This window comes from Aquarana catesbeiana, unplaced genomic scaffold (genome assembly GCF_042186555.1).
Source record: "Aquarana catesbeiana isolate 2022-GZ unplaced genomic scaffold, ASM4218655v1 unanchor226, whole genome shotgun sequence".
Lineage (NCBI taxonomy): Eukaryota > Metazoa > Chordata > Amphibia > Anura > Ranidae > Aquarana > Aquarana catesbeiana.
This window is the reverse complement of record NW_027362653.1, coordinates 1661011-1675859: the sequence shown is the minus strand read 5'-3', so window position 1 is coordinate 1675859 and position 14849 is coordinate 1661011. Positions and strand designations below refer to the sequence as shown.

The window sequence follows — 14849 nt, the reverse complement described above, 5'->3', positions numbered from 1 at the left end:
CCAGGAGCTGTTTCCACCTCCTCATTTAACACTGGGAGGTCTAACAAACTCCAATGATAACCTTTGTAGTATGCACACCCATGTACAGTTCCACCCATAATGCTTCAGTCTCATCACACACTTCATCTCCTCTTTCACACTCGCTTTGAGATCAATTCTCACATAGACACCACCACCTTTCCTTTTTACCCTGTCTCTCCAAAAAGAGAGCATAGCCAGGAATATTTATAGCCCAGTCATACGAATGACTCAGTTTGTGAGTATGAACAATCTGTCATATAACATGTAATGAGAGTTTTTCATAGTCTGGGTTTAATGACACTTTAACATGCCACTGATTACTGAATACCAATATTATGAGTTCTGACTTCTACACTCTATTATTTATATTGCATGTTACGTAGTCATAAGCTCCACACTCTATCTTTGTCAGGAACCAGGCGGAGACAAGAAATGCAGTTAAAATCACACCTTTAATGAAATGGCAAAAAATAACAGTTCAGGAACGTAGACGAGCCGGGGTCAGAAAGCCAGAAGTCAGCATAGTAAGGAGCAAAAACAGGAACAGGCATTGGAAAAGAAGTCAGCCAGGTCAAGTCATACACAGGAACACATTAGAGATCATAGACCAAGCAAGGGCTGGGAGGAAATGAGCAAAGTTGTTTAAATAGCCAAAAGGGGCTGGCTGTAGGCTGGACTAACCGATAGCTGAGCAGCTTCTGTGCACTGAAAGAAAAACGCTGCTCATAAATAGCAGGAGCCCAGCCCTGACATTACCCCTCCTCAACTACCCCTCTCCTTCGGGGGGGGGGGGGGGGGGGGGCACCATGCCTGAGGGGAAAATGTATATGGAAAGCACGGAGGGGGGCAGGAGCATGTATTTCCGAGAATGAGGCCCAAGAGCGTTCCTCAGTACTGCAAACCCTCCAGTGAACAAGATATTGTATGCGTCCAAGAAACCTACAGGAATCAATGATAGATTGTATCTCGTATGCCTCATGAATGTGAACCTGAGCTGGGCGAGGACGTGGTACCGAGGTGGTATAGCAGTTGCACACCAAAGGTTTTATTAAGGAAATATGGCCTCTTTTGGAAAAACGCATGTTGGAAGGCAGATCTAAAGCGTAGGCCACTGGGTTAACCTTACGGAGTATGCCAGTTTTAGTGAGGGTACACGGAGTCGGAGGCTATGTGAACACAGCCAGACCCTCTCCCCAATTTGGTAGGACGACGCAGGTAGGCGTCAGCAGTCAGCATGGAGTCTGTACCTCTCTCTGGAGTCTTGCAAGGATTCTTGGACCTGCACCGAAGAGGAACATCTTCAGGAACTCCGTTCCACTAACGCAGGAATTTAACCCGTAGTTCACCATAAACAGCGGTAATCGGGAGGCGGCATTGATGGCACTATTGTGAGCAAACCTTGCCTAAGGAAACAGGTCTGACTAGAAATATAGCAACATAGGAACTGCTCCAAGGCTTGGTTGGCCCATTCTGCGGCCCGATTGGATATGCTGAATTCCTAACTGTGCACGAAAGGCTCGTCAAAACCTGGACACAAACTGGCTACCCCTGTCTGAGTTGATAACGTTAGGTAACCCATGTAACCGAAAGACCTTCCGAGCAAAAATTGATGGCAGTTCTTTGGACATGGGAAACTTCTTTAGCGGAATACAATGTGACATTTTCAAAAACCGGTCAACCGCCATAAGAATAACTGTCTTGCCCTGAGAGTTGGGTAAATCCACAATAAAATGAACAGACAAGTGGGTCCAAGGCCTCTCGCCACTGGGTATGGGTTGTAGGAGGCCCACTGGAAGGTGTCGGGGTGTTTTAATTCTGGGCACACAGAGTTGATTTTTCTCTGGGTGCCCATGTGCTTCAGGAGAATAATAGGTCTGGAGCAAACCAGTGCAGAGATTCTCGGGGGCAAAGCGGTAATCATGAGGTTTTTCAGGAGGAAAATAGATCTGAGAGAGACCAGAATTCTCTCTCCCAAAGGTGTAGTGAAACTAGTGCGAATAGTGGCCAAAATGCGGTCCAGAATTATCACAGGAGTAGGAACAGACTCCATTTTGGAAGAGGAGGAAAACTGCTGCAACAATGCATCTGCCCTTTTAGTGTGGACCAATTTTTAACAGGTATGAAGAATATACGTTTTTTTTTTTTCTTCTTTTTTTTTTCAACTTGGAGGGTTGAACAAAAAAAAACTCAGCTTTGGTTGGAGCAGCTTTACTAAATATGCAAAGTTAGTACAGTGATCTCCCTGGCTGAGCTGTTGTGTTCTGACAGGGGGACGCCCCCCCCCCCCCTGCCGGAACACACCGATCAACACCCTCTGCCATTGTCAATGAGCACTGATCGGGAGTCGGTCGGCTGATGGTTTTCCAGAATTTTTCCGTAACCTGGCTTCTGTCGGACAGGGTGGCACACGTATGGGCCGAATGTCCGTGTGGTTTTTTTTTTTTGTTCTTTTTTTAACCGGCCGATGTCGCATTCGGCGTGTGTACGGGGTTTAAGAATGAGACTATGTAATTGAAGCTTGACAGAAAAGGGGCCCAATGAGCCCTTCTAGGAGATAAGCCTTTAGCCTCAGACAAAAATGTGAGATTCTTATGGTTTGGTCAAAATGAGGATCAGCACAATAGTACCCGCAAGGAGATGCCTCAGTTCTTGAAGAGCTAAAGTGATGGCTGTAATGACACCCCCAGTATGAAAGGGGTTAAAGCCATTTAAGACATTCCATTTCAGAACACAAAGGCAGCTACCGAACACTTCAATCAGCCGAACAAGAAACCCATACGAATAATTCACCCCCCAAGTACGAGACAAGGCTCTGTCTTGAGGGTCAAACAGGAATGAATTTTTATTGAACGGCATACAAGTCTTATATACAGTAAAAAGAGGAGGTGTATACCTCCTGCTCATATTACTCTGAAAATACACCTGTGATCAGAAACCTAATTAACATAAGCTCATTAACTAATCCTTTAGACAGCCTAGGTGACTCAGAGACATGACCTTTAGGACAGACTTGTTGTCACCGAGCTTCACACATTAGTATACACCCAGGACACCTCACAATAGCAGGAGCTAATTACAATTAACAATACAAACAGTGATCCCCCCCCCAGCCTAGTGGGCAACAACTATAGTATGAGTAGACTGTCCGGCTCCTACCCAGTTCTAGAGGCCAATGTGATCAGCTCTCCCAACTAACATGTTGAGTTCAGAATCAAACAAACCAAGGATAGTCTTTACATATGTCCTGGGAGATATTGTGGATAAATATTACTGTCCCATTTTAAGTAATCCAATCATATTCTCAGGGTTCATTCTTTTCTTGGTCACCCTGCGCCCAACAGTGACTCCCGTCACAATGACTAATAATTCTCTGTCCCCTATTTCGTAATTGCATTCTGCTAGAGACAATTTCTTACAAAAGTAGTTATAAGGATGCATAGAGCGTTCAGCGGTTGGACGTTGAAAGTAAGGGTAACATAGGATCAGCATGTTCCAGCACTGAAGCTGTAGAAAAAGCATCCTTGAGGGAGTCAAAGGCTTTAATGAAATCCGGGGACCAATTCTGTGGGTTGCCGACTTTTCTGGTCATATCTGGGTTTGACCAGAGAAGAGAAATTAACATGCGTTTCCCAGACAGTTTGGGCAAGACTTCAATAAGCGACCTGCCTGGCCACAGTAAAGGCCGAATCTCTCCCTCCTCCTAAAAGCCCTCTCTTCAGCAGAGATAGACATGTGAAGCCCAGCTGCATGAGCTCTACTTCAGTGGAGGACTTGAGGCCAGGAGGCATGGGAGGTGAGGGAGGCATGGGTGGGAAAGCAAAGTTCGGAGCCAAAAGTAAAGGAGGCTTCCACAAGCGCTCCTTAAAGGAAGGTCTCTCTCGGAGTCAGGAGTCAATGAGAATGGCAAACGAGATCAATGCCTCAAGATTCCTAGGTATGTTTTGAGCCGCAATCTCATCTTTAATGTTATCAGAGAGGCCACGAGAGCCTCATTGTTCCAAACAACCTCTGCTGCCAGAGTACGAAATTCAATGGCGTAATCAGCAGCCATTCTCGTTCTCTGTTTAATGGCCAATAAGGCTTTTGGTAGCAGAGGTGGAGTGAGCGGGAATATCAAATTTACCATTTAAAGGAGGTCACAAACTCAGGGTAATTCTGGATGGGTTTTTGTGTATCCCATAGAGGGTTTGCCCGAGCCAAGGCTTTGTCAGAAAGCAAAGAAAAAAATTAAGCCTACTTTGCTTCTGTCCGTAGGGAACGCCCGGCACAGAATCTCAAAATATATTTCAACCTGACTGAGAAACCCACTGCAGTGAGCTGGATCGACCCCAAAACGCTTTGGAAGTGGAGCAGCGCTAGTCTTACCTCCTACATTGGTAGTATTTAGAGGCAGGCAGGGGCCATTTGTTTGTTACTAGTATCAGAGGCGGCTGCCTGAACAGAGACAGGAGCAGCAGCAGGGTATAGCTTTCAACACTGGTTGTACTGGAGCAGCCGGAGTAGGAGGATCCAGATGAGCAGTATGAATCAGGAGCATTTGTAACACTATGGCAAACTCATCCATGTGGTGGTCCTGCACATCCAATCTGGAGAAAATATTAGAACTAAGTGGATTGTCTGCATCTTCTGGATTTATGATCCTTGCGTAATGTCAGTAACCGTAAACCGGGAGACAGAAAATACAGTTAAAATCACACCTTTAATAAAATGGCAAAAAATAACACAGTTCAAGAACGTAGTCAAAAACAGAAGCCAGGGTTTGCATGACAGAGCGGGAAATCAGACGAGCCAGGGGCAGGAAGCCAAAAGTCAGCGTAGTAAAGAGCAAAAATAGGAACAGGTATCGGAAAGGGAAGTCAGCCAGTCCAAGTCTTACACAGGAACACACTGGAGATCATAAAGCACGCAAGGGCAGGGAGAAAATGAGAAAAGCTGTTTGGCCAAAAGGGGTTGGCTGTAGGCTGAACTAATGAGGCAGGTAATGGTAACTATATGGGTCACTGTGGAAACAATGAGTGGCTGGTAATTAACTGACAGCCAAGCAGCTTCTGTGCACTAAAAGAAAATAGCTGCTCGTAAATAGCAGGAGCCCAGCCCTGACATTATTATTTTTTTTTGTACATTACATAATTCTGATACTATATACATATAGTATATATCTTGTACAATATGTTGTATACTACATAGCCCAGACTTCTGCTCTCTACCCTCTACTATATATACACATAATTATGTATTCTCTTTTCTTACACCCATTTTCTACCATCTGGACATTTTATATCTAATGATTTGATTGGAGCACAGACTTTTACATGTTGATAATAATGTGATAACATCCTTAAACTTTGGAACCTTAAACAGAAAGTGATAATGAGGGAGGAGTCAATAACCCAATGATGGTGGTCTTCAGGATCAGTCTAATCGTCATCTTGGTTGTTCTCCCCCCATCCTCACTCTCTGACCTGTGGTGGGGCTCAGCCCCGCTGTTATTCATGACTAAATCATGGACTAAATAAGGAAGTGCAGGGTTTCCTCACTATCTGACTAAGGTCCATGAATAAAGAAATGAACTGGTAGGAGATCAGAGGACCCATTTACTAGTTACCCTGAGGGGGGAATTGTAAGCTCCTCAGAGACAAAACTGTCTGATGTGGGCGGAGTCCTGGTTTAGAGGAACCAATCTGCACATGTCTAGTAATAATCTTTTTATTTCTATTTTAGTAGATGGACGGGAGATGAGGAAAACCTCAGAGGATTGTCTCACTTTGTCTCCTGACTGTAAAGTAGAAGATGAGGACATCACACAGTATAGTCCAGGAGAAAACCCGACTACCTCAAATGTCCATCCGGCACCACACAGTGTAGATGGACCATCGCATTCCTCTTATCCTGAGGAACCTCAGACTGTGAGGGACGGTGCCGTCCTTCCAACGAATAAGAGGTTTTCCTGTACTGTGTGCGGGAAGTGTTTTTCAAAGAAGAGCCATCTTTCCATTCATCAGAGATCTCACTCAGGAGAGAAGCCATATTCCTGTCCTGTGTGCGGGAAATGTTTTGTACAAAAATCGGTACTTGACGCACATCAGAGGTCTCACACAGGGGAGAAACCGTATTCCTGTCCTGAGTGCGGGAAATTTTTTTCACAGAAATCTCATCTTTACAGACATCAGAGATCTCACACGGGGGAGAAGACCCTTTCCTGTCCTGAGTGCGGGAAATTTTTTTCACAGAAATCTCATCTGTACAGACATCAGAGATCTCACACGGGGGAGAAGCCTTATTCCTGCTTTGAGTGTGGGAAATGTTTTTCACAAAAGGCACATGTTGACAGCCATCTGAGATCTCACACGGGGGAAAAGCCACATTCATGTCCTGCGTGCGGGAAATGTTTTTCACAAAAGGCACATCTTGACAGCCATCTGAGATCTCACACGGGGGAAAAGCCTTATTCTTGTTCTGAGTGTGGGAAATGTTTCGCAAATAAATCAGATATTATTGCACATCAGAGGTCTCACACGGGGGAGAAGCCGTATTCTTGTCCTGAGTGCGGGAAATGTTTTTCAGGGATGCGCAATCTTTACAGACATCATAGATTGCACACAGGGGAGAAGCCATTTTCCTGTCCTGAGTGCGGGAAATGTTTTTCAAGGAAGTCCCACCTTTGCAGACATCAGAGATCTCACATGGGGGAGAAGCCACTTTCCTGTTCCAAGTGAGGGAGTTGTTCCTCACTGAAGTCCTGTCTTCCTGTACATCAGGGATCCCACACAACCCTCGAGGTGTATTAGTGCCTTGAGTGCGGAAAATGTCTTCTATATGAATGTTGCTGGACATCACAGCTCTCATGTGGGGAAGAAGCACACCCTGCTATACACCTCAGATATACTCCATGGCTGATCTTCATCATGTAAGAAACAGTTCATAAGGAGATCAGAGATCACCAAAGTCATGGATGAAGTGTTATACCGTGTTGGTCATTGATAGCAGTAGAAAGTGTTTTGGATTACAAGCATTCTCCTGGAACAGATTATGCTCATAATCCAAGGTCCCACTGTATAGGAAATTACAGTGTTAACTAAAAAACAGCCAGAATTTGTCAGGGCTGGGCAAATGTTTGTCACATTCATCCAACAATTGTTTTATGGATAGACCCCTCTAGTTTGTTTTTGTTTTTTTTTCAATCAGTCATGGTTTCATACTAATAACTGAGATCATACATATGCACTTATGGGTACAGTAGATGAAGGGTTAATGATGTTTCCATGCTGTCTGTTCTGTAAATTCCCATCATGTTACTATCATCTGAGTTTGACTTGGAATTTGTTTGCTTGCTAAGAAATGTTAGATCAGATCTAAGTATGGCTGGATTGTTATGGGAACACTTTGACTTTGATCTTTCTAATCGAAAAAAACATTGTGAGATTGTACATCATATGGAGGTAAACATCTTTTCTAGAATTGTTATTCTATTTTCTCTGTAACCAAACCCTAAAATGTAATCCATCCTACTTTCATATTGCATATAACAAAGGGCAATCGACCCATATTAAATTAGTATATTTTGATTTCATCTTGTGAGCGGGTCAATCTGTAGTTCCGGGATCCCGGTGGGGGCCATCCGGCGGTCCGGTTCAAATCCCCAACAGGCCTGGTGGCAGCGTTGGGATGCAAGATTATCTAAGGTGAGTGAATTGTACCTGATTTTTGGCTCATTCTATCACCTCGGCTCTGATCAGTTTGCAATAAAAGGCAAGAAATTTGGTTCTAGAGACAGGATTTGTTTGGTACGGATCAGAATCTGTTTAGCTGTATTAGCACAGATCGGAGATTTGTTTAAATGCAAATCAGGTGGTGCTCTGTGTATAGATTTGATGCATCAAGTCAGGTTTACCTTGCGGAGACACCAAGCCGCGTTCGGCTGATGGCTGGATAGCTCTCACTGCTGTATGTTGCTTCAACGCTGTATCTTGGCCTAGGCCAACAAAATAGATTTCAACCCTTTAGATCAATATGGTCATTTTGAGGACCACAATTACCTTTTTTAGGGGAACTGGGGGGTGTTGGAGAACTCTGAGATGGAACTTCCATCCTCCAAACCACCAACCCAAAACTCTGGGTTTTCATCCACCAAATCAATAAGGGGGAGGCCTTATTCAACAGGGAACACGTAAGAAGAAACCGCAAGGTTGTAGGGCAGGAAGACACAAACGATCCAGAAAAGAGAAGAAGGGATGTGTAAATGGGGGAATATACATTTTGAGTAAAGTTTGAATTGAACCATAAGGAGTTGAATATTTAAAATTTAGGATTAAAATGCGTGCCCCTAAGAAACCCTAACATATCTAAAAACATTTGATAGATATATATAGATAGATAGATATATAGATAGATAGATATATATATAGATATATATATATATATATATATATATATATATATATATATATATATATATATACTCATAAATTCATACGGAAGTTGAATATGAAAAAATATCTTTTAAAACATCCTTTGGAGATTTGTGAGTAATCCCCAAGGAATCGACAGTGGCTTGCGTAATAAATCCATATTCAACACCCAGATAAATAATAATCACCAGATTGAAGTATTTAAACATCTAGTACTTAAAGACTTGGATAGTATTAAGATACAGAAAAGTGTGAACCCTAACCATATAACAGAAGGTATAAAGTCATTGGAAAAACGTAGAGATGTCATCATAAGACCTGCTGACAAGGGAGGCGGAGTTGTGGTATTGGATAAAGAATTTTATCCTGGACAGATGTTGGACCCATTGAATGATAGGTCCATGCATAAGAGATTAGACAGGGACCCCACTATTAGACAGGGACACAACTGATGTCATTAATAGATTTGGGATCGAGATATCAGGTCCTTAATAAAAAGAAAACAAAGGTACTTAGTACCTAGTGCGTGTCGTATCCCTGTCATCTATACTCTGCCAAAAGTCCATAAAAATGCCAAGACTCTGACCCCTAGACCGATTTGTAAATGGCATTGGCTCACTGACCTCAAGGTTGGGAGAATACCTGGATAAGTTCCTCCAGCCCACCAAGTGTACTATCTACCAAGGCCTAGTTAAAAGACACCAAAGACTTGCTATTGTGATTGAATGAGGTCGAATTGGATCGTGAGAAACCTACCTTTCTAGTGACGGCTGATGTATCATCGCTATACACAATCACACAGCATGATGATGCCTTACTAGCCTTGAATTGGGCTCTCAGTAAAAGAGTACATATCCCACATTCGCAAAAAGTATTCTTGGGGAAGGCTTTGGATTTTTGTATTTCTCAGTTATTTTTGGTTCTACGGTCACTTCTACTCGCAGCAGGTTGGCGTTTGCAATGGGAGCTAAGTTTTCTTCCAGCATTGCCAACCTGTTTATGGCAGAGTGGGAGAACAGACAGGTTTTTAATGTCCATCGACCACAATTAAAATATTATCGTAGGTATATCGATGACCTTATATTTATATGGGAGGGCACAGAAGAATCGGTTTATTCCTTTTTATCATTTCTTAGAGGGGTTGTAAACCCTCCGTGTTTTTTCACCTTATTGCATCCTATACATTAAGGTGAAAAAACACCTGGCAGTGACCGGCCCCCTAGCTCCCCCCCATTTTACTTACCTGAGCCTTATATTTCCCTCGGCGGGGACGCGCTGTCCCTCTCTCTCCAGGGTCTCGGCTCTTGGATAGATTGACAGCAGCGCAGCCATTGGCTCCCGCTGCTGTCAATCAAATCCAATGACCCGGGGGCGGGGCCGAGTCCGGCATTGGTGTCTATGGGCACGAATGCTGGACTCGGGAGCATGCCCGCAAGGTAACCCCCCCGGGAGAGCGCTTCTCCTAGGGTGTTATATGATGCGGGAGGAACCGCGAGAGCCACCAGGGGACCCCAGAAGTCGAGGATCAGGGCCACTCTGTGCAAAATGAGCTGCACAGTGGCAATCACTTTAGTATTAATGATAATAATATACATTTAGATTATCAAGTAAGCGCCGACTCCATTAACTTTTTGGATGTCACCATCCTTAAAATGGGTTTGTCATTAGAAACCAAGGTTTATGTTAAACCAACAGACCGCAACAGTTATCTTTCACATACCGAAAGGACAAATTATGCGTGTTAAACGTAACTGTAGCAAGGATGATGACTATTATACACAATCAAATGTATTGAAAGAAAAGTTTATACAAAAAAGGATATGACCCTAGATAATATTATAAGTGGGGAAGCTAACACTTCTAGATTTCAGGGATCTACAGCTAACAATAATTTAATAGCACCTAACCAGCACCAATGGGGTTTTATATCAGATTTCCATCACCAATATCGCGACATTGGGGCCATATTTAAAAAGCATTGGCACATATTATCTTTGGATAGGCATTTGGGTTCGGTTCTCCCTGCTAACCCGAAAAGGTATCTATAGATAAGAAAAAGGTATCTATCTCATTTTCGGTGACAGAGCAAATAAGAAGATACTAGATCCACCTGGACAACAAAAAGTACAAAAACTTAATTTTGATAAAGGATTTTATCCATGTAGAAAGTGTATATGCTGTAGGACTGTCAAAATTAGGAATAGGGGTTGTACTTCATTTAAATCTGAGGTTACTGGAGATGATTTTACTATTGATGAGTTTATTACCTGCAACACAACGCATGTTGTATATCTGTTGTGGTGCCTCTGTGGGTTGTACTATGTGTGGCGCACTAAAAGATTGAGGATACGTATCTCAGAACACATGACTAACCTCAGGAATGGTTTTACAAAACATAGTGTGTCCCTTCATTTTAAAAATGTACATAGTAGAGACCCGTCATTGTTGCAATTTTGCGGCATTGATAGGGTTTTCCCTAATTGGAGGGGGTCTGATCTAGTGAGGGACCTATCTAAAAGAGAAACTAAATGGATATTCCTATTAAACACGTTAATGCCCAATGGGTTAAATATTGAACTCGACTTAAATTGTTTTATCAGTACGTTTTGGTTTTCTTCCAGCCTGCTTGTTTATTAATTAGTATCTGTAATTTTTCTTATATAATTATTTATACATTTCAGGCAGATTTTGGTGTTATTTTCTCAATCTCGAATAGAGACTGTGTCTGTGAGGTGACACCGTTACTATTTTATAACTATGCAGCCACGTTGTCACCGTTGCCTGCGCTTAGAGGCAATATGGTTTGTGTGGCTGTGCTAGTCATGTTACTATAGTACCCACGATCGACCTAGCGATGGGCGTGTAGGTGATAATCATCTTCATGCCTTCTGGTATATTAGGAATGTTGCCATGCAGCCAATCCCAGGACCAAGTCAAGATGACGAAACGCATCAGGTCATGGCTGTATGGCAACTAGTAGGAAGACTTGGTCACGAGAGACGCTTGGATTGTATCCGCAGTATGGTGAGATATTGCTGACTGAATTACTCTGTTTAGAGATCGATAGAGCGCACTGGTTTTACACCCTCTATGCTAGTTTGTATATATACCTTGTAAGTGCAATGTGAGAAGGCTTTCTTCAATAAATACATCAATTTGTTTTGACGTTATCACACTAGTGGAGCTTTCTTGTTTTATCTTCCGCCATGTGATTGCCCACACCCGCCGATACTGAGTGGAGAGGATTTGTACGTGGATTTAACACTTTATGGGTAACTGCATTGTTGCCAAACACGGGAGTGTAAGGCAATACCTCTTGGTGGGTTCAATACTAACGGGGAGTGGTTCTTTCTGACACGTATGGTGTGGTTTGAAGACTTTATCACCCTTTGGAAGATCACGTATACTATTTTGGACATTTCTTTTGTCATTATTTTCCGTTTATGGACTTTTATTCACTGAAATTCCATTTATCCTGTACTAACACCTCTTTGTCTGTTTTTTCCTGATTTTTGAATAGCTGGATTTTTGGAATTTAAAATGATGGAATAAACCAAACTGATGGGCATGCGCTAATTATGCTGCTGGGTACAATGCACATTTTTAGGAAGTGATACCATTGGTGGGATTCGAACCCATGGCTTGAACCTTAATAGGTAGCAGGGCATACCACTACACTACAGAGCTGAGCACAATCATACATAGAAAATACATTTACTAATGTTTGATCCTTTTCATTCTATGCAATAATGTTTTGCATTTGAGGCATTAATATTATGGTACCACCCATGCTCATGTGGCATTGGCTATTGGGTAGCTTTGGTTCATACCAGAACTTGCGAACAGGCAAAAAATTTGTGCGAACACAGTTAAACTCTATGGGACACGAACATGAAAAATCATAAGTGCTCATTTTAAAGGCTTATATGCAAGTTATTGCCATAAAAAGTGTATGGGGACCCGGGTCCTGCCCCAGGGGACATTTATCAATGCAAAAAAAGTTTTAAAAACGGCAGTTTTTTCAGGAGCAGTGATTTTGCAAAATTATTTATTTATAACAGGAAACCGGTTCACCGGGACATGTAACAAGGTTCGGTACATATAGTAACAATAATAACAGAGATACACAAATAGGAAACAAAGTGCCATAACATCAGGCCATGAAAAATGCTTTAAGTTACTATAGAACTTGTGTGGCATATGAGAAAATGTTGTTGTTAAGAGGTTTAATTATTATGTTTTTCCAAGGCTTTACATATGATCCGTTTTTTCCATGTTTTCTATCTAGAAATATACCTTGCATTAAAGCAGGATATGTCTGAGTTTATATACCTTTTGTGAGCGATTCCCTGTGAATTTTGTATTTTAATAAGAAGAAACAGATTCGCGAGAAAAGAGGGACAGAGTTGAAATAGATACAGAGGTAGGAAGAGAGAAGTGGAGGGAGAGGGGGGGTAAGAGAAGGGAGGGGGGGAAGGGGGGGGTGTGAGCTTAGGTGGGGGGGGGGAGGTGGTCGGGGTGGCCCCCTACGGGATTAGGTATTGGCAGTTGATTGTTATACTCCGTTGCTAGGCATCACTTGCCTAGAAGGGTTTTCCCCTCCTCAGAGTATTTAAAGATATTCCAGAGCTGCCAAGTTTTTGAATATGTCTCCTGTCTATTTTGGCTTGTGAGGATTAGATCCTCCATCTGGTTTATTTCCTAAACTATTTGAAGCCAGAATGCTATAGATGGTGTGTGAGTGGATTTCCAGAAAGAGGGGATGCATGCTTTCGCTGCGTCCAGTAGATGTCTTACGACTGATTTCTTGTAAATCCTAGCAGGTGTATCAGTAGCGTGTAAAAGAAAATAAGCTGGGTCATCGGGGACAATGCGGTCAGTGAATTTTTGGATTATCAGAAGTATCTCTCTCCAGAAATCCCGGATCCGAGAGCAGGTCCAGAAAATATGGATGAGAGTACCTCTTTCTTCCTGGCACCTCCAACAGACGTCTGTTGTAGAGGGGAAGATCGTTTTAAGTAATGCAGGAGTTCTGTTGGAGCAGTGATTTTAATAATGCCTAAAGTGAAACAATAAAATGAAATATTCCTCTAAATATCATGCCTGGGGGGTCTCCTTAGTCTGCCTGTAAAGTAGTGCATCTTTCCCATGTTTATAACAGTACCATAGCAAAGTTACATTTCTAAAGGAAAAAATGTAATTTAAAACTGCTTGCGGCTGTAATGTATTGTCGGATCCTGGCAATATAGATACAAATCATTGAAAAAAAATGGCGCAAGTTCCCCCCCACCAGTCCATTACCAGGCCCTTCAGGTCTGGTATGGATTTTAAGGGGAACCCTGCGCCAAAATGTAAAAAAAAAAAATGGCATGGGGGTCTCCCCAAAATCCATACCAGACCTTTATCCGAGCACGCAACCTGGCAGGCCACAGGAAAAGGGGGGGACGAGAGAGCACCTCCCCTCCTGAACCATACCAGGCCACATGCCCTAAACATGGGGAGGGTGCTTTGGGGTCCCCCCAAAACACCTTGCCCCCATGTTAAAGGGGACAAGGGCCTCATCCCCACAACCCTTGCCCAGTGGTTGTGGGGGTCTGTGGGTGGGGGGCTTATCAGAATCTGGAAGCCCCCTTTAACAAGGGGGCCCCAGATCCCATCCCCCCATGTGAATACCTTGTACCCCTATCCATTCACCAAAAACAGTGAAATGTGACAAAAAATAATTACCAGTTTTTGACAATTCCTTTATTGTAAAATAGCTCTGAGCCGTCTTCTCCCCCGAGCCGTGTCTCCCATCGTCATCTTCTCCTGGTGCTCCCTTGCCGACATCTTCTGTCGCCAGAATAAAAAAAATGGCGTGGGGTTCCCCCCCAGGTCTATACCAGGCAATTTGGGTCTAGTTTTTGACCACTAAAAAAAAAAGTGTGAAAAGTGTCCGATCTGTCCGCCGCAATGTCGCAGTCCCGCTAAAAATCGCTGATCACCACCATTACTAGTAAAAATAAAAATGTAATAATAAAAATGCCATAGATCGATCCCCTATTTTGTAGACGTCATAACTTGTGCGCGTCCCAATCAATATACGCTTATTGCGATTTTTTTTTTTTATATATATACCAAAAATATGTAGAAGTATACATATTGGCCTAAACTGATGAAGAAATTCATTTTTTTGTTTTTTTTTGGACATTTTGTCCTCCTTGCTCCCACTGCTTCTTAGGTAAGATTTCTTTCAAACTGCACTGCTGTCAGGATGCTCCCAAGCCAGTCCGAGCTCCAGCCTGAGGCAGAGTCCCGCCCTGGCAGAGGTTCGCCCAGGGACAGACTGGGCATAATAACCAGCCCTGGAAACAATTTCATACCAGCCCCAGTGGCTTAGCGTGGTTTGTCAGCACCCAAGGCAAGTCATTTGCGTCCCTA

General features: G+C 43.0%; 1 protein-coding gene and 1 pseudogene across 1 annotated transcript in view; one reads left to right on the top strand and one right to left on the bottom strand.

Annotated features, from left to right (window-relative positions):
- Positions 1–14849, bottom strand: part of LOC141121596 (uncharacterized) — a 482112-nt pseudogene that overhangs the window by 309844 nt on the left and 157419 nt on the right.
- Positions 1–14849, top strand: part of LOC141121623 (uncharacterized) — a 91130-nt gene that overhangs the window by 58587 nt on the left and 17694 nt on the right. The window contains 1 exon segment of the mRNA XM_073611273.1: positions 5743–6733. Coding sequence (XP_073467374.1) covers positions 5743–6733 — 991 coding nt within the window.